The sequence below is a fragment of the Malurus melanocephalus genome, unplaced genomic scaffold (assembly GCF_030028575.1).
Source record: "Malurus melanocephalus ecotype Western Australia unplaced genomic scaffold, MMel_1.1 scaffold_144, whole genome shotgun sequence".
NCBI classification, from domain to species: domain Eukaryota; kingdom Metazoa; phylum Chordata; class Aves; order Passeriformes; family Maluridae; genus Malurus; species Malurus melanocephalus.
In genome coordinates this window covers 345,703-369,738 of record NW_026623376.1, presented here as the reverse complement: position 1 = coordinate 369,738, position 24,036 = coordinate 345,703, and the positions used below count along the sequence as shown (strand labels likewise).

The 24,036-nt window shown below is 47.0% G+C and overlaps 1 protein-coding gene across 1 annotated transcript; it reads left to right on the top strand.

Moving 5' to 3' along the window:
* The first annotated feature begins 1,199 nt into the window (after nucleotides 1-1,199).
* On the top strand, nucleotides 1,200-22,805 carry TGFBI (transforming growth factor beta induced). The gene is made up of 17 exons (XM_057371294.1): nucleotides 1,200-1,366; nucleotides 5,556-5,654; nucleotides 12,102-12,166; nucleotides 13,164-13,321; nucleotides 13,567-13,731; nucleotides 14,425-14,571; nucleotides 15,263-15,404; nucleotides 15,951-16,163; nucleotides 16,302-16,439; nucleotides 16,679-16,824; nucleotides 16,979-17,115; nucleotides 17,972-18,102; nucleotides 20,178-20,302; nucleotides 21,188-21,290; nucleotides 21,488-21,567; nucleotides 21,934-21,958; nucleotides 22,111-22,805. The coding sequence occupies exons 1-17, from the start codon at nucleotides 1,254-1,256 to the stop codon at nucleotides 22,164-22,166; spliced, it is 2,043 nt and encodes a 680-aa protein (XP_057227277.1). The 5' UTR covers nucleotides 1,200-1,253; the 3' UTR covers nucleotides 22,167-22,805.
* The last annotated feature ends 1,231 nt before the right edge of the window (nucleotides 22,806-24,036 follow it).

Sequence of the window (24,036 nt, the reverse complement as noted above, 5' to 3'; positions counted from 1 at the left end):
GCCCTTCAACTTTGATGTGAGTCCAACGAGAGCAAATCCTTTACAAACACTGGGATGCTGCAGTGAGTCATAGAATCACACAAAGGTTTGGTTTGGAAGGAACCTGAAAGCTCATCYYGTTCCAACCCTCTGCCATGGGYAGGGRCACCTTCCACTATCCCAGGCTGCTCCAAACCCCGTCCAATCTGGCCTTRGACACTTCCAACGATKGGACAASCACAGCTTTTCAGGGCAAACTGCACCAGTACCTCACCATCCACACAGGGAAGGATTTCTTCATAATATTCAATMTAAATCTCTCCTCTTTTAGTTTAGAACCATTCTCCTTTGTCCTGACACTATCTGCCCATATAAAAAGTTGCTCTCTTTCCTTCTTATAAGCCCCGCTTAGGCATTGAAGGGTCTCTGAGATCTCCCTGCAGCTTCTCTTCTCCAGACTGGGCACCCCTAACTTTCTCAGCCTGTGTAAGAGCTCCTGCTTTCATTTGGTTCGGTATAAAAGCAACAAGAAATCTCTTGCCAAGGGTGACCGCTGCCTGTGCTGGAGGTGGCTGGGAGGGGTTCGGCACCAGCAGGCGCTGGAGGATCTGGGGAAGCAGCGCGGGTGACATTTGACATTCCCCCGGCGTGGGCAGGGCTGGGCTGGGGCCAGGAGAGCCCTCGGGCAGGGGGATCACGGGGGGGCTGGAGGCGGTGGGACACCCGGAGAGTGGCGGGGTAACCACCCCTGAGCCCCGACTGGAGAGGAGAGAGGGGAAAACTGCGGATGAGGGGGGGATAGAGGGGAAAACTCAGGGTGAGGAAGAAACAGAGGATGAAGCTTTGGTTTGGGAAGGGGGATACAGGACATCCCTGGCTGCTTTCTGCTCCTTACGCGGAGGGTCCGCGGGGCACGGACGGAGCGGCGGGTGGGAACCGGGAGGGATGGCAGGGCGGGTGTGCGGATGGATGGATGGATGGATGGATGGATGGATGGATGGATGGATGGATGGATGGATGGATGGATGGATGGATGGATGATGGATGGATGGATGGATGGGCGGATGGATGGATGCCCATCGTGAGGCGGCCCCTCTCCCTTCCTCCCTCCCCTCCCCAGCTCTCCCCTCCCTCCCGCCGGCCCGGGCGGCTCCGCTCCCCCCGCGGGGCCGCTCCCTCTCCCTTCCCCGCCCCGCCGCCGCATTTAACGGGGCTCTCTGCCGCCGGCCCGTCCCGTCCCGTCCCTCTCCCGTCCCGTCCCGTCCCTCCCGGCCATGGCGTGCCCGCCGCTGCCGCTGCTGCTGCTGGCTCTCGGCCTGGCCGCCGCCGCCAGGTCCCCGTACCAGCAGGTCCTGCAGCACAGCCGGCTCCGCGGCCGGCAGCACGGGTAAGCGACAGCCCCGCGGCACGGGACGGGACGGGATGGGGAGGGCAGGGACGGGGAAACCTCCTTTAAACTCCCTTTGTGCCCTCGCTTGCCCGGATCCCGCGGGGGATGCCCGGGGCTGTCTCGCCCGTCCCGCGGGGTCTTTGTGCGGAGCGGAGCGGAGGCGGCGCCGAGCCGGGGACACCGCGATCTCTCTCTCTCGGTGAACACTTCTTTCATTTCTTCCTCCCTCTCTTTCATCCTCGGGTGRCTTCTTTCTTTCGGTAACTTTTCCTCTTTTCCATCCCGAAACTTACTGTTGCAGATGTCAGTTCAAACCCGTCAATGCTTCTCTAGCAGTTTATCCCCGCTAAGGAGAAAGAGGATAAAAATCCCTAGGTTTTGGTCCATTAAAGATTTTGTGGAAAGAATTCTCATTTTCATGAGTTTATAGAAGAAAAAGAAAATCTTTTCAATGTCTCTGTGGAGTCAGCGTCAATTTACTCTTTGACTGGAAACCTCAGTCAGTCTCGGAAGTTTTCTTGACAAAAATAATCACTTATTTACCTATAAACCTTACAAGATAWGGCCTATGGAAAAATGCATGTAGGCTGCTTTTGCTTGATACACAGCATGCTGTGGAGTGAGTATTTTGAGTCTTCATTAATAGGCAGAAAACTAACCCAGTGTTAATAGTTGCTCCCACTGTTTTTAAATTTTATTAAGAACCAGGAATGGCAAAAACATGATAGACCTTCCAGCTGGCTTTTATCTCTCCAGATCATAACAGTGATTGAGTTGAAGCTTCTGTTTAAGTGCATCGCTGGAAGCAGGGTCATGAAATACTTTATATTTTAAAAATCCCAAGACGTAAATATTGCTATTTGATACATTCTCTGGCAGGGATCCAGGTCAGACTTTATGACAAGGGATGTGCTGTTTGTGTGTCTGATCAGGTACACAATTCAACAGGCAAATTTGGAGCTGATGTCTGTTTGTAGGAGATCAATGATGCCAGAATTACACTGATTTACCTACAAATACAGTGAATCTTGTTCACCACCTCTGTGTGACATGAAAATAAGACATGAAACTAATTAAATACCTGGTTCTGTTGATAGCCCTGAGACTGGAGTTGGCTCAGGCTGGATAAGTTCGGGCAGTCCTGGTGTAAATCAGTGCACTCATCTCTGCAGAGAGAAGCTTGTTTTGTTATCCCTGTACAATTAACAGAGGCGTGGGGTAAGGTGACTCTGGTCCACTCTGGTGTCTGAGATCTTTGGAAGATACTTTGGAAGGAGCTGGAATGCCAGAATTTCCATCTGAGTTGAGATAAACCCAGTGCAGCTGACCACAGCTCTTTGCTCAGTGCTCCCATTCTGGCGAAGAGAGTGATTTATACAGAGCTAATTTTTGAACCTGCACAGAATTTTGAGCATTGAYTAATGATGTGCCAAAGAGATAGAACAACACAAAAGCAGCCAGAACACCCTGGATATGAGGCAAGTTGTGCTGCTTGCAGGAACCAGCCCCAGAGGGATGTGCAAGCAGGGCTGCCACCCTTGGCTGTGAGCATCCCCCACACCATCAATGCCCCTATTGAGCCAAGAGCAAGTTGGGAGGCAGAGCTTGGCTCTACAGCAAAACTTGTACGTCTTAATTAACTTTTTTTTTTTTTTTTTTTAAATGAACTAGCTCAAGTCAGTGAGAGAAGCCGGAAAGTGTATAAGGAACATTAACATTTGAAGATGAAAATGTAGGCGTGCTCTCCCCAAACGCACCCAGATTTTTGGGCACAGAGTGATGCTGGGGATCTTCCTGGCCATGGCCATTGAGGTATCTGGGGCTGGGCACTGAGTCCTGCTCTGCTCAGCCTCTTCCCAAGGACAGCCCCTGCCCCAGCAGCTCCCAGCTGCTGCTGCCAAGCCAAAGGCTCTGGCTGAAGGGGAACAATAGGCAGTTTTATCCTGGAGTCAGCACGGCTGGCTGGGAACGGCATGGCAGAGGTGATGAACTCCAACGAGGAGAGGGAAGAGTGTTGACAAATTCATTTTAAGCCAGACTGGGCAAGGAACCAGAACATGCAATGCAGGGAGCYGCTACTACAGCGTGCCTGCGGGAATCATTGATAACGTGGTCCTGAGATGGGATTTTTCCACACTGAGGAAAAACTGGATAGAAGTTTTCCCCCCATAAGTCAGGGAGGGAGGAATGGCCCCACAGAGCTACAGACCCAGGCAGGGAGGAGGGAGCAAGGCAGTTCAACACTGTCCTGGAGGCACAAGGGTTTTTTTGGCAGGCTGCTCCTGGGGATAYGGGGGAAGTGATCAAACAAGTCCTTCAGTAGCCAGGCTTGTCAAGATGAATATTAGAGGGATTGTCCGCTGCCGTCAGCCAGACGCTAAAATCGAGGCAAGGTTTGGAATTTCGATGTAATTGGAACCATATTTCGGCACGGCGGGGCCGGGCRGCCAAGGTGGGCTGAGTCAGAGAGCACAGACGTCTCTCTAAGTGATGATTTGGCTTGGAAGTTGCTGAGTCTGGGCCAGTTTGCACCAGCTGAAAGTTTGGTTTTGTGATTTCTAACTTTCTTTTTTCAGTAGGTTCTTTCTCCTTGTTCCCCGCCTTATGCACACAAACTGAATGAAATCCCTTCATGAAGAAACAACCTAGCCTTGCTGGATGTGGCAGTAACGAGGGGAGCGATGAGCTGGGTGCCCCCAGGTCCCACAGGTCCTCTCCTTCCCCCGGGACAGGGTGAAGGTGCCCGGGACACACAACAAAGGCTGATTGAGTTGAGCCAGGCTCCCGGGGAGCTGGCACCAGAGCCAGCCAGCCTGGGGGAGACCCCAGGTTAATTCATGCTAATGACGGCCAGCACGGCCCCTTTTGGGATGCCGGTGAAAAGCAAGCACGGCCGCAGGAAGGCTTGGTGGCTGGGCTGCAAAATYTACTTTTGTTCACTTTGGGGGACAAGCGGGCAGCGCCTCGGTCAAACGCAGCAGGACACAGGCTGCTGCCTGTTCTCCTGAGCACATCAACAAGAGAGGCACAAGASCATCTCCAGGCCCCATCCCGAGTTTCATTTGTGCCTTGGATGGCACACAGAACTTCTGACAGGCTGAAGTGATCATTTATGTGTTTTGGTTAATTATTTGTTTTCCCTTCATCTGCTTGGCAGACTGTACTGCACATACTCCTGGTGATGCTGCTGCAATGGGGACGTGGTGGTGGTGCTGGGAATCCAACCTTAACTGGGCTAAGCAYCCTCAGCTTGTCTGGGCATTGGCTGCACCTCTGGTCAAGCCCAGGGGCAGCTGATGGCCTTGCAACACAGATCCATAAATCACATCTTTTGTGCTGACCATGGATTGCCTACACCCGTGGCCAGGGCTGCTGGCCACAAACCACAGAGATGGTGAGCCAGGCAGAGCAGGGAAATGCTGTGCTGGCCAAACCAGCAGCAAGGAAACTCCCAGTCCTGCTTGACCACATCTCTGCTCACGGTGATCCCACTTCTTAGAAAGCTGAGAGGCTGCAGTCAGCTCTCAGCAGGGTTTCTCACACATGGAACACCAGCCACCAGGTTTTTTGGCTGAGCAGGAGCTCTTGGTACCTTATGGGTTGATACAACCACTCTTGATCTGTGCCACTGCTCCTCTTCCCCTCATTCTGCTCAGCATCCATGTCCAGAATTTGCTGAGTCTATCACAGCAAAAGTTCTGTGGTTCTGTGGTTTTGGTTCAAGTCTGTAGGCTGATAAGTATCTGTCTTACCCTTTTTTATGTGCTAGACAATAAAATAGTGGTTTCTTTTGGATGGATTTGTATTATTGCATGACTTTCTCAGGTTTTAGCTGCGATCCCAAATATTAAGTAGCTGTTCGCCATGGAAATATTGACCACAGTATTTTTACTTGATTTCTTTATATTTTGGTGAGAGGTGGAAGGTGGAAAAATGTCTAGAATTTGCACTCAGTGAAGAAAGAGATTCTCTGGCAGAGTCAAGAGCATCTCTTTCACTGCTTCCCCCACCTCATAGTTATTACAGCCCTAAATTGAGCAAGTTGTCTTACAGCTCAAGGCTCCCTCCTTTGCAGCCCCAGCAGAGCTTTTTGGGCACTGCCAGGTGGGGTCTGGCCCCAAACTGGGGTCAGCACTGCAGGGAGGGAGTCTGACAGGACCCTTTTGTGCTCTGTCCTTCCCTGCAGCCCCAACGTGTGCGCGGTGCAGAAGCTGATCGGCACCAACAGGAAATATTTCACCAACTGCAAGCAGTGGTACCAGAGGAAGATCTGCGGGAAGGCCACGTGAGTCCTGAGTGCCAGACCCCGCTGGGGAGGGGGTGCTGGGTGGGAGCAGCAGATGGCAGATGTGGGATGTCAGAGCCCATGGTGTGGGTGTCTCGTGTGTATGTGTTAACAATTCTTTTAGCTTTTTACCCCCTAAGAAATATTTGTTTTTCTAAAACACTTTGATGTTAAGAGTGAAAAGTGCCATGTAAATATAAACCCTGATTCTAAATTAGAATGGTTTATTCTAATTGCATTTCTATATCTACTTACATAGCTCTCAGTGCTGTAATGAAGTGTGTACCAGATGTTTTCTAGTACTTAGCCCTGTCTGTCTCTGTGATAGGCTCAGTGCTGCCTAGATTTAAGAAATAAAAAAAAAAAAAACCAGAAAAAAAAGGCAGCCCAGAGCTGATGGATATTGGAGAGAACATAAAATTCATCTCCATCTGTTTGCTTTGGAATGGAAAACAGAAATAAAAGGAAAGAGGTGTCAGCTTTAGCCAACACTCTCTGATGACTCCACCAGGAAAGTTAATCAGACTTGCAGGCCAATTCCACGTCTAAAATTGCAAACAATAATATTCAAGTAGCTGTTGCATGAAGAATCTGTGTGAGCAGCCTCAGGACATTCTTTTGAAAGATGCAGTCAGCAGATAATTAAGGCAATGCATGCTTGACTACCTGCCAGGCTGTAGAGCAGGAGCAGGAATCTTTTCCCTTGCTGCAGTCCAGACTGGGCTTTTGGGCATTCTTGCTGGCCCAAGGACCATCACAACATCCAGGATCAGTGCAAAGATTCCCTGAGCAGTCCTGGCTGTGGGATCAGAGCTGTGGGCCAGGTCTCATCCTGGATCTGCAGGGTCAAGAGCACAGAGAAGAAAATAATCTCATTTGTTTTCCTCATGGTCCAATGTAAATTGTGATTAGATCTCAAGGAACCTGCTGTTGTTCACTGCAGGTTGAGGGCTGTCATTGTTGGTTTAGCTGTGACACCTTGCCTTTGGGATTCATGTCAGGTGTCTGGTGTTGCTGTGGGGAGGAGGGAGGCAAACCAGGAGTCATCACTGTCCACAGATTTTGGCCTTTCTTTGTACCTCCCATGAATTTGTCCTGAGAAGGAAGATTGTGTACTTCGGGAGGAGGCACTGCTGGATGTACCATGTAGTGTGCATGTGCCATGGTTTCCCTCATGTCCAATTGTCTTCAYAGAAAGAAACCATAAAAAAATAAAAAGGAGAAGMAATATTGTAAAAACAAGCAACCATCTCACCCTCCCCTTAATTCTACAATCCAAAAATTTGGGAAGGCTTAACTTGGGTGATCAGAGTTCAGGCTGTCATCTTGTCTGAATAATGGCACTTCTTGACATAAAATGGACAAGTTTATGGCACAGCAATATGGTCTCATCATTGCCTCTTCTGATAACAGAGCAGCTTAGTATTTCTCCAAAGAAAACATGACTCAGTCGTGGATGTGGGAGAGTTTTGCTGCTGTGGTCACTGAAAGGAAAAGCAGTCCAGCTGTGGATTTCTTTAGCTCTGAAGCAAATGAGAAACTAACCTTACGTAACCCAAGTGTGCAGCTGTATTTGGCACAGATAAATTCATTCACTTATCCCCAGGAGGAGGTGGAATARCTGGCATCTGGCAGTATTTCATTATTTCATTTGAGGAGATGGGGTGATCTCTTCTACCTCATTTTCTCTTGCTTTTACCCAAATGTCTCACCCAATGAGAGAAAAGCTCACAGAGCATTAACCTGCCTGTTAACCTATGAGGTAATCTTTCCATTATCCACAGAATTTRCTCACTATTCTTTGCTTTACATCACCTCCACAATGGGTGTTATTGTCTTCTCTCCTCCCAGCCATTCCTGAGCCTGGCCCTGCTCTCTCCTTTAGCAGTGCTGGTGCAGAACAAAGGACACGTGCCTTGACTCAGATTTTCCAGAGGACCCTGGGACAGCTCTGATTACAAAAGTTTGTTTCTGATGGCTCCCACTGGATGTGGTGTGCCCAGCATATGGAAGCAATCAGGAGTCATTTGGGCCATAAAGGACATGATTCATTATGGTGTAGCAGTCAMATTCTTACAGCAGTGTCAGGAGTGTGATGCTGCACCGTGCTCAGGTGTCAGAGCCCACGAGAGCAGGTGGGCACAGATGATGGTGCTCAGAATGAACCTCCAAACYGGCCCCTTCTGTTGGGCTGAACTGGTCTGTGAGGGGTTTTGAGAATACCACGTGCCCTTAAATCCTAGAAAAAGTCAGGATTTGGCTTATTTGTCATCACAACTGGGTGGATCCAGMCTTTGCTTGGGATCTGTATTCAGCAGTCCTCTCCTAAAGCTCTGTGTGTAGTTGTCTCATTGGCAGGGCATCCCCTCCATCAGCCCCAGGGCATGGTGCATGTGCATAAGCACGGTCATTTTCTCCTCCTCCTGAAAGGTTTTTCCCACCTGAGAAGAGCAGTCCTGGGGAAGAGACCCTTGACCCACCTCATCTCCTTCACATTGGACCTGCCTGTCACCCTCCCTATTTGCTTAAAGGGTCAGTGGTGCCACGAGTTGTGCTGCAGGTGAAAATGCCTGGTTCTAGGATGAGTTTTGACTGCCTTGGTTTCTTTTCTTCTCCTGCTCTGAGCACTGTTTCAAACACGTAGTTGGGAGAGAGGTCAGTGAGAGATCRGGAACTGCCAAGGAGCAAAGCCGAGCTCCTGCAGAGCTGGCTCAGAGCACAGAAATTCATCCCTGAGCAAGCAAGGCAGAAAAGCTGCTGCAAGCACAAYGTCACTCCTTGTGGAATGGTCACATCCTGCATCAGGAGGCTCAGAGTGACCACAGCAGYGAGGAAAACCAGCCTGAAAAGCACAGATGTGCTCGGTCTTTATTCTTTTGTGTGTGCATCACCTTGGGGTGAGGCTGAGGGTTCTGTCCCTGGGCAGCAGCAGGTGCCACACTCATCCTCGGTGACAGAAACAGAGAGGTCACAGCTCACTGAGGGGACTCTGAAGGCCTTGTAGATTTGATGCTTTGGAGGCATCTTCTGGCCCACAGGGGTGGAGTAACTCCRTTTGTGCACAATGGAAATTTTAACTCACGCATCAGAATGCTCCTACCTCTTTATCTGCCTTTTTTTTCCTTTTAAATTTGTTTTTCTCTGCTGAAGTATTGGCTCATATACTTCCAGAGAAATTAGGTAGAGGATTTATGTACAGTTTTTATCACTCTTGATGAACTGAGATAAGGCAGTTGGCAAGARGTCTGACACTGCTTTGATTTTAATAAGCACTGAGACAAAATTGTTTTAGCAATTAGGTAATTTTCCACTGTTGGTTATTACAAAGCCAAAGAAATAGTTTATTTAGAGTATGTTTTCATAATTTTGCCGGTGTATTTTATATTTTTCTACCTCCCTTATGCACTGGACTCATTCTTCCAGAATTGGGGAACACATCCCCACACACTGTTTTGTCATGAGGATGAAAAGTCAACTCATAAATTTCAGGTTTGATTATTTTTTTTTTTGAGGAATAACCCATTAATGAGTTCTTTTTTTTTTTCCTTTTAAATTAACTTTCCTTTTTTTCATGTCTGATGTATTTTCCTAAGTTTAGAAAAAAAATCTGGCACTTATTTTACAAAAACAAAACATATGGGCTTTATTACAGGAAATTATTACAAATAGATCTTTTTTTTTTTTCACTAATATATGCCTAAGCTTATTTTTATTACCTTGAAAAATGCACTTAAAATTTAATTTCAGCTCCCAAGAATGCAACAGCAGTGGAACAATGACTAATAAAAGCCTAAACTAAAGGAGCTTGCTTCTGCAGGCAGACACAGATAGACATTTGAGAAACACAGCATTTCAAAACCAGAGGCTAAAAAACTGTAGATGTGACTTGAAATTACTCAATGAGGAGGYCAGGAAATTGTGGTCAAGGCATTGCAGAGTGGATGAGAAATGCTCTTTGTGTGGGGCAGTGCTGATYTAACCCCATCGCTGGCATCCACAGTCGATGGTCTGGGGCAGAGAGCAGACACAGGGAGGGACGGGGCAGCTCCAAAGGGTTTTGTGCAGATCCCACTGCATGGAACAGCAGCTGGGAGGGGAAATGTTCCTCCCTGGGCAGCTCCAAAGGGTTTTGTGCAGATCCCACTGCGTGGAGCAGCGGATGAGAGGGGAAATGCTCCTCCCTGGGCAGCAGAACATGGAGCAGGACATGGCAAGAGCAGCTTCCTGCCCCTGGATGTGTCGGGACAGCAGCACAGAGGTGCAGAGCACCCTTCAGCCACAGGTCTGCTGCTCCTCTCCACGGGCTGGAGGAGGCTGCAGCCCCAGCTGGGAGGATGCCCTGAGCCCACCCTGAGCAGTGGTGCCTTTGTGGGGGCTGAGTGCTTCCACCAGGTCCTCCAACCGTGGGAGGCCAAATGTCTGAAGCTGAAGCTGTGTTTTTAACCCTCAGCTCTGGCTCCTTGTAGGAGCCAACCCTTGGCTGAACCCCTCTGCTTCACCTGGGCCTTTGCAGCAGTTTGCCAGTACCTGGAATGGTGATGTGCCAAACACCYGGGTCCTTCTTGCCACGAGCTTCCCTTCRTGCTGGGGATGCYCCCTGGAAGCAGRAGATGCAGTCATGGAATCACAGAAKGGTTTGGATGKGAAGGGATTYCAAGAAYATCCAGTTCAACCCCCTGCCATGGGCAGGGWCACCTTGGACACCAGARCAGGTCCCTGCATCCCTTCCCAGTGCCCTCCCCTCGTGGCAGTGCTCCACAGGCTGTGTGCATCCACATCCTGCCCCTYTGGAGCAGCTCATTAATCTCCAACCAATCTATAAATAAGGCTTTCAAAGCCTTCGTCAGCACACAGGAATTATTTATGCTGAAATTTGGAATGATTTCTCTTTAATCAGCTCTTCATCTTTGGTTACAGGTCTGAACCAAGGGAACTGTCTAGACTGGATTTAGTTTCTAGGGTGAAAAAAAGAAAAATTTGAGGTAGGGGAGGGAAGTGGTGGGGAAGAAAGTGTGTGTTTCCAATGAACAGGAGRCAGGGGGGCTGGGAAAGCTGAGCAGCAGGGTGTTAAGATCTCCAGTAGTCAAAGGAAGGGATTGCTTTAGGCAAACTCTTTCCCACATGGAATATATAATGTCTAGACAATCAGTCTGGGTTTGCTTTGTAATTCTCTTAGGAAACCGTGACACAGAATTTATTTGCTTCTGTCACAGAAAAGCAGGTATTTGTTTCACTTTCTGGCTCTTAATTACCCTGAAGAATTCCTCATTAAACCCCAGGCATTTCCACTGTTTGTTAACAGTTTTTAAATGATGACAAATATCTGAAGCTGGAGGATTTTCCTTTCTCTTTGAGTGAGTGTGCTGAGCCTTGGCCACACAGCATTCTACTTGTCTCAAATCCAACCAGGAGCACAGAGGAAATGCTTGTCTYTGGGAGGAGCACCTATTCCCTGGCTCTCTCAGCCCATCCATCAGGTGGCCCTGCTCCTTTCACAGCAGGCACAGAGCAATGGGTGAAAGAATCTCCTGGGAAAAATAAACAGGCAACTTCTGGATTGATTTTTTTCCCTTTTCCTTTTTTCCTTTTTTTTCTTTTCCCTGTTACCACCAAGCTGTGTTCCCACAAATGGCCACCTTTGAGAATCAGATGACTTGTTTCCCGTTGAGCTGCAGATGATGGATGCAGTTTTCAGGCAGCTCTTGCTTATTTAGGGTCTGGACATCTKCAGGACAGCCCAGAATGGTGTCTCTGACCCCTTTGGCTTTACCAGGGGAAAGTCCTGCCAGGAAATGCTGCTCTGAGGGTGCTCACATGGACACAGCTGTGCTCTGGTACTGCCCGGGRTGCCTGTGGATGCACATCCCACCACTGGTGAAGTTTCTCCTTGCAGGGCTTTTCCCAAATCCTTGTGCACATATCTGAGAACAGGGTTCTCCTTTCCCTGCAGCTCTGTCTTGTGGATTTTGCCATAAGTAAGCAAATAATTTCTGGTGGTGAACAAAAATGGGGTGAAATGAGAGGAAAATGGTTTGGTCAAACAGCAGGGGCGGAGTTGCAGGGTGTTGCCTAAACAGTGATGAGATGTGACAGCAGCAGTSAGCCAAGGAGATCCCCAAATCCTGCGGGAAATGTGCCCAGATGAGCCAGCACTGGCAGTCTTGTTGRGACTGTGGGATCAGTTTCCATCCACTGTTTCTACAAAGTCTCCTGGAAAGTGTGGTTTTGAAAAGAAATTGTGTCTGCTTTTGTTCTGTGGAGAAATTGGCAACACGCAGCCCTGAAGGAGATAAAAAGTGTGGTTTGTCTTTTATTGAAGTCTGTATTTGTAATGAAGAGTCTGCTTGGAAAGATCCCCAAATATGAATGGACCCAGAACTGTAGCAAATGGAGAAAAGAGAAGTGAGATTCTGTTGGTTAATCTGCCATATCCATCTCTTATTCCAGGGTAATCAGTTACGAGTGCTGTCCTGGATATGAAAAAGTTCCTGGAGAAAAAGGCTGCCCAGCTGGTAAAAATATGTTTGACATTTTTTACACTTCTTAAAATTATACAGCTGCCTAGTGAAGGGAAATGTTAGAAAATTGCTCAAAGTGGATTTGATTTTTGCAAATTGTGCACAATATTGCCATGAACAATTCCAAAATRGACTCAGTGGTGCACCAGCCAAGGGTCAGATCAGCTCCAAGGCAYGCTAAATGTTCCAGACAACTTAGAACCTGGGATATAAATGAACTTAATCAAGAATGGGAGGACCATGGGGAACTAATTATTCCAGTAAGTAATAAGCTGTATTGGAAATGCARTGCAAAGGAATGATAGAGTAATGGACAGCTCTGCCAATCTCTGCTCATTTTTAKTTTTATAGATTCATGGAGTGGTTTGGGTTGGAAGAAACCTTAAAGATCACCTGGTTCCAGGCCCCTGCCATGGGCAGGAACACCTTCCACTAGGCCAGGTTGCTCCAAGCCCCATCCAAYCCAGCCTTAARYATTTTGGCAAGAGGGGGGTTAGCAAAATTGCATTTAGGAGAAAACACATCTGATATTGGGAGGAATTAACTGGGTTTATTGTAGGAGGTCATATTCTGCTTTTGCTTTCAGGACAATTCCTTCCACAAAATTCTGAAACCTCACAGTTGATCATGAGGGATGGTGCAGGTGATCAGTGGGGACTGAGATCAGCAGTGTCCAACACCAAATCCCAAAAGCCTGAATACAAACAGGATTGTGGGAAAGCAATCAATATCTCTGCTTATCTCAAATCCCATCTGTATAAATACAGAATAAGTCCATTAAAACTTGCAGAAACRCAGCAGATCCTGGATTATGCTGCTGTAATTGGGGGTGAAGCTGTCAGGCTATGATTATTTATTATCTAATTAATGAACAGATACCAGTCCCCTGATGTGCTTCATTTCCCTGAGTGCTCTCACCAGCAGCAATCCTTTAATCCAGCCAGAAGGATGAATGATGTTTCTGGGAACTTCACCTTTTTTTTTCTTCCAGCTCTGCCCCTTTCAAACATCTATGAAACCCTGGGTGTGGTTGGCTCTGCCACCACACAGCTCTACTCCGACCGCTCCAACCTAAGGCCMGAAATCGAAGGACCTGGAAGTTTTACAATTTTTGCTCCCAGCAATGAGGCCTGGGCGTCTTTGTCTGCTGTAAGATAATTTCTCTGCTTTCTCCTCTTCTTCTGATTTTTAGCTGCTTTTGTAAGGCAAATGATAMAGATTTGAGAAAGTTGAGCTCTAAATTGACACAGATGGCATGAGGCTGAATGGATCACTGAATATTCATGCCCACACCCCTACCTTGGGAGCACCCTGGGTGCAGCCAGAGCCCTGGCCCTGTCTAACAGCTGCCTGACTGCCCTCAGTACTGAAAGATGGATTTTTCTGATTTTCAGGAAACCCTGGATTCCTTAGTCAGCAACGTTAACATTGAGCTGCTCAATGCCCTCCGCTACCACATGGTGGACAAACGGGTCCTGACGGATGATCTGAAACACGGCACCACCCTGAACTCCATGTACCAGAACCTGCCCATCCAGATTCACCACTACCCCAACGGGGTAAGGCATTCACAGAGCCACAGTGGCTCAGGCTGGAAGGGACCACAGTGGCCATCTGCTCCAACCTCCCTGCACAGGCAGGGTTGTCCCAGAGCGCAAGGATTGTGTCCAGATGGCTCTGGGATATTTCGAGTGAGGGAGACCCCACACCCTCTCTGGACAGCCTGTTCAGTGCTCAGTCACCCACAGTGAAGAAGTTCTTCCTCATATTAAACCTATCCAGAGCAGGCTTGATTTCTGGCTGCTCTGCAGCTCCTACATTGTCCTTGGGCCTCCAKGACTCTGTAATGCTTAGGCTGACACCTATTAATTTAAGATACATATTCTGAAGGAGTTTGGAAAGAATATTTATAAGCAGATGGTTTCCTCGATGCTGTTGCAGGGCTGTTGCCCACCTTGCTGTGTAACTCTGCTTGCCCAAGTATTGGTTCTGGCTTGTTTTCTTATCTTGGTGATTGAGGGTAGACAAAACCACTGATGATTTTTAAAGCTCTTCAAACATGAAATGTTTCAAACATCCTTGACAGAACAATCTCACTTTTGGTGTGTTTTTTTTTAAGAAGATCACGTTTCTGCTCTTGCTGATTCAATGAAGTGCTCACTGCATTTGAAACAGAGATAAAAAAGCAGCAGAGCCTGCTTTGCCTCCTGTTTTTAGTGCACATAACACCCYGTGGCTCCTTCCCTCTGCAGATTGTGACTGTGAACTGTGCCAGGCTGCTGAAAGCCGACCATCACGCCACCAACGGCGTGGTCCATGTCATCGACAAAGTCATCGCCACCACCACCAACACCATCCAGCAGATCATTGAGACTGAGGACAGCCTGGAAACCCTTCGGGTGAGTCAGCACATGGGTGCTCCAGCTCTCCTTAAAGATGCTCWGTCATCCTTCTCCCAGTGAATTGTCCTGAGAGCTTTGCCARTGTCTACAGGGGYTGTGATCTTMGAGCTGCTGGTGAAATCCYTGTACCAATGTGTTTCCTTTTCCTKTAGGAARTGTTTGCTATCAGTGCAAGTAGGGCTTTWTGACAATAATTGTCCCCCTTCTATGGATGTTAAGAAAAGAGACAGACCTGTCTCCTCATTCTTGTAAGGGAGTCTTAGCCTTRGAAGACATTATCTGTTCCAATCTGATGTGTCCTGATTTATTTGCGTTGGTATTTGCCAAGTTAAGGAATAACTCAAAATGCACAGGGGATTTTCAGTTACCAGCTGTGGGTTTTGACCTGAGTTATTCACTGGAACTACTGTGACCCTTTCCAGGCATATCTGGGTATTCAAACTAGCTCTCAGTCTTGCCAAAAAAAAGGGGCTCTTGTACTCAAATTTCTGGAACACCAGAGAACCATGGGGCCAGGTCAAATTTATAAAGGGACCAAAGTGCTGAAAGAAGCTATTCAGGATTTTTTTGTAAATCCTCTGAAATTATAAACGCCTTAATGTGTGCCCTTAGTGTGTGCCTGGACAAAGTTTCTGACYTTTGTGTTCTGGCTGAATGTGTTTTACCCTCTCTCCATGTTTCTCTGAAGGCTGCTGTGGCTGCCTCCGACCTCAACAGCTTGCTGGAGAGCGAAGGCCAGTACACGCTGCTGGCTCCCACCAAYGAAGCCTTTGAGAAAATCCCACGAGAAACTCTGAACAGGATCCTGGGAGACCCAGAAGCCCTGAGGGGTAAGTTTTTACTGAGTCCACTGACAGACTGGACAGTATTTTTCGGTTCTAATTTTTTTCTCAAGGACATMTCAACAGCTCCTCGATACTCTCTGGCAACAGCTGCATAAACAGATGTGAGAGTCCATATTTTTTAACTGGACAGCCCAGAACCCTTTGGTTGTAGATGTGTGGATGTGGCAGAGAGAGTGACATCCAGATATAGAGGAGGGAGCTTCAGCAGTCCCTTTTCTAAGTTTTCTTTTAGAACTTTATGTGGTGGTGATTTCTATTGATCCAGCAATAGATGCAAGAAAAGGAGCATCTAATCAGTGTAACTTGGCCTGACAAATGAGTTGAATACACATATGAAGTCTTCTGAAACTGCAAAGGCGCATAAAAAATTACTCTTTCTAGGCATTTTATTACACAGGCTGTGGAGATAAAATAAATTTAAAATGACTGCATGCTATGAGTGCACCCTGGCCATTGAGCAGGGTCCCTGAAAGCTGCAATATTTTCATGGCTGGTGCTTGCAGCTCACTAAGACCCTTGCCTCCCTCACAGACCTGCTGAACCATCACATCCTCAAGTCAGCCATGTGTGCTGAGGCCATCATCGCTGGCCTGACCATGGARACTCTGGAAGGAACCACCTTGGACGTGGGCTGCAGTGGGGAAGAGCTGACCCTCAACGGGAAGCCCATCATTGCCAACAAGGATATCCTGGCCACCAATGGTGTTGTACATTTTGTTAACGAGCTGCTGATCCCTGACTCAGGTACTGSTGCCTCTCTGCATCCTTCTTTCTGTTGCCTTTCTTTTGTCTATTTTGCCAAGAAAATGCTGGGTTTTGAGGGCATAGTGATGAGTGGATAGCCTTTAATGCAAGATTACTAAGTGTTGCTTTTCTTTCCAGCTAAGACTCTGTTTGAGTTGGCACAAGAATCTGAAGTTTCCAAGTCTACAGACCTTTTCAGACAAGCTGGTCTCAGTTCTCATCTAACTGGCAGTGAGCAAGTGACCCTCCTTGCCCCAGTGAATGATGTGTTCAAAGGTAAAMCAGGGATTAAATCCTTTTCTGCCATAAATTTGGGCCACAGATCTCCTTCAAACAGTCTTCAGCCAAGTTTCAGAGCACAAGTTTGCAAATCCTCTTTAAAATGCCTTGAGGCAGTTGCATCTAGCCTTACAATTTAAAACTGATGTGGTCAATATTCTGTATTTGAATGGTTTTCAGTGTCTCAGTGGTCATTCTAAGTGAATCACTGGTCCTTTCCGCACCTTTTGCTGCAGATGGACTCCCTGTTATCGACAGCAACATGAGAAACTTGCTTCTGAACCACATTGTTAAAGACCAGCTCTCCTCTAAATATCTGTACCATGGGCAGAAGCTGCAGACTCTGGGGGACAAGGAACTGAGAGTTTTTGTGTACCGCAATGTAAGTGCTTCCTGGGCGCTGTGTTCCGTGTGGCTGAACGATGCTGAGTGTTCTCCCGTTACACCTATCATGTAAAAATTGTACATGAGCACCGTGGAAAGTATCCAAATCTCTCTTTTGAAGCATACTTTTTTTTCTGTGACTGTGTTTGCAGAACCTCTGCATTGAAAAYGCCTGCATTGCTGCCCATGACAAGAGGGGAAGGTTTGGGACCCTGTTCAGCGTGGACAAAATGCTGACTCCACCAACKGGCTCAGTGATGGATGTTCTCAAGGCAGACCATCGCTTCAGGTGACCTTTGTGTTCTTCCCAAGTGCCAGTTAGGAGCAGAAGAGCTGCCAAAGCAGTTTCTGTTTATTATGGGTTGTTGTCATGACAACATATATATATATATTTTTAGCACTGAAAGATCATCCAAAACCATGGTCTCCCTAAATTACAGGGAGTGAAACTTCAAATAACCCTCAATCAGCTATGGGCCAAGAGTGTGTGGTTCCCTTAATGCCATAAGAATCTGGCTCTGAAGCCATCCCTGCCCATCAGATCCACTGTGGCCAGACCTCTCTGTCTTCCCACACCGCTTGGTCCCCAAGGAATCAGCACTCCCAGGTTGCTTTGCCATTTCTCASATATTCTGGCTGGACCTCACAGGCTCATTTCCTCCCTAATCAACATTTTGATTATTTGATTTGCTGGACCCCAGCTGGATTTCATGATTAAAATTTACCAGCTCTCTCTTAAGCCCAGCATGCAGCTGACCAGGGAAGGGGTTTTGCAGCATTTGATGCGTGTTTGTTTTGCAGCATTTGATGCATGTTTGTTTGTTTTGCAGCATTTGATGCGTGTTTGTTTGTTTTGCAGCAGTTGATGCATGTTTGTTTGTTTTGCAGCAGTTGATGTGTGTTGGTTAGTTTTGCAGCAGTTGATGCATGTTTGTTTTGCAGCAGTTGATGTGTGTTGGTTTGTTTTGCAGCAGTTGATGCGTGTTGGTTTGTTTTGCAGCATTTGATGCATGTTGGTTTGTTTTGCAGTATTTGATGAGTGTTGGTTTGTTTTGCAGTATTTGATGCGTGTTGGTTTGTTTTGCAGTATTTGATGAGTGTTGGTTTGTTTTGCAGCAGTTGATGCATGTTGGTTTGTTTTGCAGCACGCTGGTGGCTGCAATCCAGTCTGCAGGTCTGACAGAGAACCTCAACAGGCCGGGAACCTTCACAGTGTTTGCCCCGACGAACGAAGCGTTCCGAGCCCTTCCCCAGGGGGAGCTCAACAAACTGATGGGTGAGCAYCTCCAGAGCATTTGGGTGACCAGCTGCTGGGTGTGAATGCTGGCACAGCAGGAGGGATGGCCACGTTTCTCTGCTGTATCTCAGTCTTTGGCTTTGTTTCTTGAAAGTAGAGGCTTCCTACCCAAAGGATTTGCATAAGCAGAGMGCTGAGGATGCACAGAGTGGCACTGAATTCCCCAAGTGGGGTTTATGCTGCCTGTGTTCTTGGAGGATGGGTTTGTAGTGTGTGTCACAAACTCACTATGCCTTCTAATTCTGCTGTGCTGGTGGTGTAAGGGAAATAACTCCCAGATGTTTCTAAAGGAACCAGTGAGGTCTCTGCCTTTTCTGAGGATAAAAGAAGTGAAAATGGGACTCCTGACCACACAGGATCAGGGTGTCTGAAGTTAAGTTTTGCAAAGAGAAGACATGATCCACATACAGCCTCAAGTTACACTGAAAGAAATTTAAATAATAAAAGGCTGGGGCTGTTTCTCCTTCTACATGTACTTGGACAAAGCAGGAGGTCCAGTCTAACCTTGGGAGGGCAAYAAATGTTCCATTGTAGCTCAGACGAAGACCAGTATCCTGAAAAGCAAAGGCATTCAGGCTGGGTGTGGAAACAAGCATGGGAATGTTTAATAACTCCCTTCTGGATAAGCAGCATGATCTTTTATTCTGTTCATGTTGAAAACTGGTTGTGGTTGGAAACAATGTCAGGTATTCGAATGTAACGTCTTCTTGTCGTTAAAACCCAGCCAAACATTGACATCATAATTTGGGAAGCATCTGCCCATGGAAGCTGGTTATCCTTTTAAGTGCAGGGATGAGGAACCAGTAATATCAGTCCAATCTTAATGCTTAATATGTAAATATTTCAGAAGTGTTTTGCAGCCATTGTACACGGCTGCAGGAATGAAGATTCCCAGATGCAGACACTTCAGATGTTCTTTACTCACACAAATGTTTAGTTTATGCCTCTGATGACGAAGGGGATTGTRCTGGTGAGGATGTGCAGAGTGAGCTGTGGCCACCCTGGGAAAACCTTAATGGAAAAAAGCCTTGAATGCAATCTTTGAAAGCAATGAAAGAAAGGGTCCCCCTTGCTGAGGGAGCTGCTCTGGTGGTGTAGATGGAAGCCACCCTTGCACTATCTGTCTGTAGGGTTTGTCTGTAGGGTTTGTCAGTGATCCTGTCTGTCTGTAGGGTTTGTCTGTAGGATTTGGCAGTGACCCTGTCTGTCTGTAGGATTTGGCAGTGATCCTGTCTGTCTGTAGGGTTTGTCAGTGACCCTGTCTGTCTGTAGGGTTTGTCAGTGATCCTGTCTGTCTGTAGGGTTTGTCTGTAGGGTTTGTCAGTGATCCTGTCTGTCTGTAGGGTTTGTCAGTGGCCCTGCATCCTCTGAAGGAGAAGGTGGAGAAACGCTGTTGGCCTGCACTGTGCATATCATCATCTTTTTTAGGAAAGAGATGGTGCAGGGAAAGCACTTTATCTTCCTAAAATCGTTTCAAAGCACGTCTGGATGAGTAGAGACTCAGTGGGGTGGGATCAGGGTATCAGTCAGTGAGACATTGGTGTCATTTCTTCTGTGCTTTTTCCCTCCCAACCCAGCTATGAAGATTGTTGCCAAGTGAACCGGCCTTGGTGACATTGGAAAATACCAGAATGCCCTATCTGCTTCCTTATTTCACAAGGGTCTTTCCCCACCCATCCCAGACTTCCCTGGGAAGTGAAAGCAGCAAGAGAAGCAGGTTCATGCTGTGCACAGTGAGAGAATGAGGGATGRAAACCCAAGAAAGAGGGAATTCATGTGTAGGGCAGGCTTGGTGGGCACCAAGGTGAGACATTGGGAGAGTGTCCTGGACTGACTGGGATCCTGACCTGACAAAAGAAGAGTGGCCTCAATGCCCTAACCAGGTCCTTCTGCCTATTTTTTTGTTTTGATTTGTTTGTTTTTTTCAATTTTACATTGTTTCTTTGCACTTTCAGGGAATCATGGTGTTTTCTATGTAATTCCATTCCAGCAGTGAAATTTTTGGAAGCAAGTGCTGGTGCTGATTTGCAGATGTAAACGTTTTCTTCCCCTAGGTAATGCCAAGGAGCTTGCAAACCTCCTCAAGTTCCACGTGGCCGATGAGATCCTGGTGAGCGGCGCCGTCAGCGCCCTGGTGAGGCTCAAATCCATGCAGGGGGACAAACTGGAAGTCAGCATGGTGAGTCACCTCAGCTGGGGCTCTGTGCTCAGCAGGGCTGGCCAGCTCAAGGACCACACCTTGTCTGTGCTCCTGTGGATGGTGTGGGAATGTCTGAATGCATGCACAGTCCCACCAGTGTGCTCTGGGCTGCAGCAGAGGGGCTGTTGCCGTGTGTTCATTTCAACAAGCTGGATGAATGAAATGTGGTTTGCTTCAGCTTTCACCCCAGAAGACCAGTTGTGAATGATTTCCAGGAGCTGCTGTAAATTGAACCCTGAGTCATGGAGGGAAAAGCATAAATCAATGAAAAGAATAGCTCGTCCAGCTAACATATCTCTTTGTATAATGARAATGATCTCTGTATGGGCTCCCTTAGAGCAGCAGGRTTTRTTTAGAGATGTAATTTCATTTCAYAAACTCTACASTGCATTAAGAGAACGTAGCATCCCGTATTGAGGAAAAAAAAAATCAGAAAATAATTAACCATGGCCTACTCCATGCATAAGAAAACACAGGACAAAAATGGGACAGTGTATTGACTGCATTGGACTGGCCAAAATGCATTCCAGACTCTTCCCATGTCCAGTCCTGCTCTGCCCTGTCCTGATCCCATCTCCACAGCCATCCCTGCTCTGCTGCAGTGGGACAGCATTCCCTCCTCAGTGCTCTCAGGAAGTCCCAGGCCTGCCAGCTCTTCCAGGACAAACTGCTCAGGCTATAATTTGTTTTTATCTTCTCCTAATTTGGCAAGAGGAATGAAAATGCCTTCAGCCATSCAGTAAATGAATGAATGCTAAGTCAGGGCTTTTTTTAATAACATTGGAAATGACAGAAGTTTCTCTTTTTTTAGAAGTTAAGAAGTTTAGAAGTTTCTTCTATTTTTTCTTTTTTTTTGCTGTACAGAAAAACAATGTAATACATATCAACAAGGAGCCTGTTGCTGAAAGCGATCTCATGGCCACAAATGGTGTCGTTTATGCTGTGAACTCTGTCTTACAGCCACAGGGTAGGTCCATGGTGAGAAACGTCCAGAACAACCTTGTTACTGCAAAACTGCTTTGGGAGGGGTTGGGGACACGGGGMAATTGCTTCACTTTGGTGAGGAGGATTAGTCTGTCRTGGGATTTTCAACAGAAAATAGTGGAAGGAAGCAGCCTGAATGCTCTGATGAGTGTTTCAATGCTCTCCATGTTCCACCCTTAGCTTCAAGGCCACAAGAAAGAGGTGAYGAGCCTGCAGATCCCGCGTTAGAAATCTTCAAACAGGCATCTGCATTATCCAAGGTAAAAGGGAAAAACCTCTCACTGTAAAACTGCCAGAATCACATTTTGATAATAATGATTGGAAGATCATGTCACATTCACATGCTGACTTCCAAAGAAAGTGAATGTGCTTCATGGAACGATCCATTCTCTCTTCTTGCATGATTTAATTATTTAAGAAATACATTTTGCAACACAAAGCCTCAGTTTGCAGCACACTGTGAATGTAACCTTGGCACGGTGTTGTTTTATATCAACTTCCAATAATGCAGAATCACTCATCCACAGTTTTTGGAGACTAAAGATAAATACATTGACACACAAACTGTTCTCATGGCTGTTGGAGATTTGTTGCATTTACAAATGTTGTGTTCTCCTTCCATGCAGGTTTCCCAGAGGAATCCTCGGCTAGGTAAAACAACTTCTCCAGCTCATTTCTAATCCCCACTGTGCATCCCTTAAARAGAGKTTTATCCCATTCTCTTGCTCTAAGRTGTGGCATGAGGGGAGGGCACAGGGGATGGTTTGTGTCTGTGGCACCCATGGTGTTCTTGTCCTTGGCAGCGCCCGTCTACTCGCGGATCCTGGCCAGGATGAAGGAGAACTCGGGTGGGCTCTGAGCGCGTCCTGAGCAGCCACAAATCAGTGCCTCCACCCCATCCACCCCGGCTGACAGCTACAGAGAAGGACAGAAACGTTTTYAGAAACCAAATATCACCCTTAAATTTATTTTTGTTTGCAATGAGAAAAATGAGAAGCCATATATATATGTATATATATTTTAAGACCATTTTTATTTGGTTATGACTTTAAAGTTCCCAGACTGAGGAAATGTTTTGAGGTTTTTTGTTTGTTTTGTTTCATTTTTGTTTTGATTTTTTAAAATAAAAATTATTCGCTAATTTTCAGTTTTAAACATACCCTGTTTTGGGCTTGATAAGTACATCCAAGGGTACGTGCCTATTTTTTTTTAAACAAGCATGTCCTTCTTTCTTCCCTTGGATTTTGAAAGTCTTCCATGAAATTCTGAACTGAAGGCTTTTAACAAAATTCTCTCTATTGATATTGAGAAAATTGCATAGTTATAAGCTATGGTTTGAGGAGTTCTCTTTTTTTAAACTTTTTCTTTTTTAATGTCTATGGGTTATAACTGTGCTGCATTTTCTTCACGAGATTTGAAATGAGAGTTCTCCCTGGCTGAAGCCTTCCAGTAAAAAAAGATGATTCATTTTTAATAATGGTTGTTTTTTAATAAAAATTAAAAATAAAATCAAAAATATAAATATGAAAAGTKATGTCAGTGCTTGGTGTGATGTGGAGATGGTCTCCTTTGTGCTTTACATGTGGCCTGGCTTGCTTTGAGGGCATCCCAGCAGATTAGATAGAGGAGCATCATCCTTGCAATCCAGTTCCCTCTTTGCTCTCTCCTGTTCCTTATTMTCCCTGGTCTTTTGTCTGTGCTCCCTCCCTCACTCCTCCTGCTGTGTGTTCCATCCTCTGGGCTGCTGTGGGTGTCAGCAGCTCTGTGTCCCATGCTGTGAGCTGCTGTGGACTCCAGCAGCTCTCTGTTCCATTCTCTGGGCTGCTGTGGGCTCCAGCAGCTCCCCACAGTGCTCTGGACAGGGGATCTGCTGTCCCTGTTGTGTTGACTCTGTAATTTCCCGGGATCCCACACCCTGAGAAGCCATCCCAGGGTGCCTTCCCACAGGCTGTCTGCTTGGCAGCSCCCCAGGATTTTGGTGTCTCCAGATTACAGCTCGTGTTGGTGGAAACTCCCAAGAGTTCTCAATTCCCTCCCTTTGGCTGCTCTGAGTTGGTTTTTCACCCCTCTGTGTCCAGGGAGGGATGCACAGGAGGCTTTCATCAGTGGCTGAGCTGTTTGGGGTGATCAGCAGGGACTGTGTCCCTTGCTCTAGTTCAGTGACAATTTGGGGATGTTTTTCCCCATGGATGTTCATCACTGCCTCATCCCATGAAGGGAGGGTGGGTGCTGCCAGTCATTGCACCGAGAGGGGCGAGATGTAAATGCTTCAGCCTTCAAGGGGTGCCCAGGGATGAAGCAAGAGGAGAGCAGCTGAAAGATGGGGAAATGAGGACTGCTGAGATGGTGGGAATAAAAACTTATCAGTTATTTTCTAAAGAAGTATTTCTAAGGTTTTTTGTTTTTTTGTTTTTTTGTTTTTTTTTTTTAAATGACAAAAGGTGGAAGTGAAAGGAAGAAGGAAGTTGCTGGTGCTGAGGCAAAACATAACTTCCCTGGGGAAGTGCTGGGTGTGGGAGCCTGAGGGATGTCCCAGCCCAGGACAGTGGTGGGATGAGGATCTGGAGCACCCCTGTGTACCCATCCCATCCCATCCCATCCCATCCCATCCCATCCCATCCCATCCCATCCCATCCCATCCCATCTGTCCCTGCCCGTTGCTAGCACGGAACGGGGCTGGGGCTGTCCCCCCAGGCTTTCCTGTGGCTCAGCTCTGGGGTGTTGGGCAC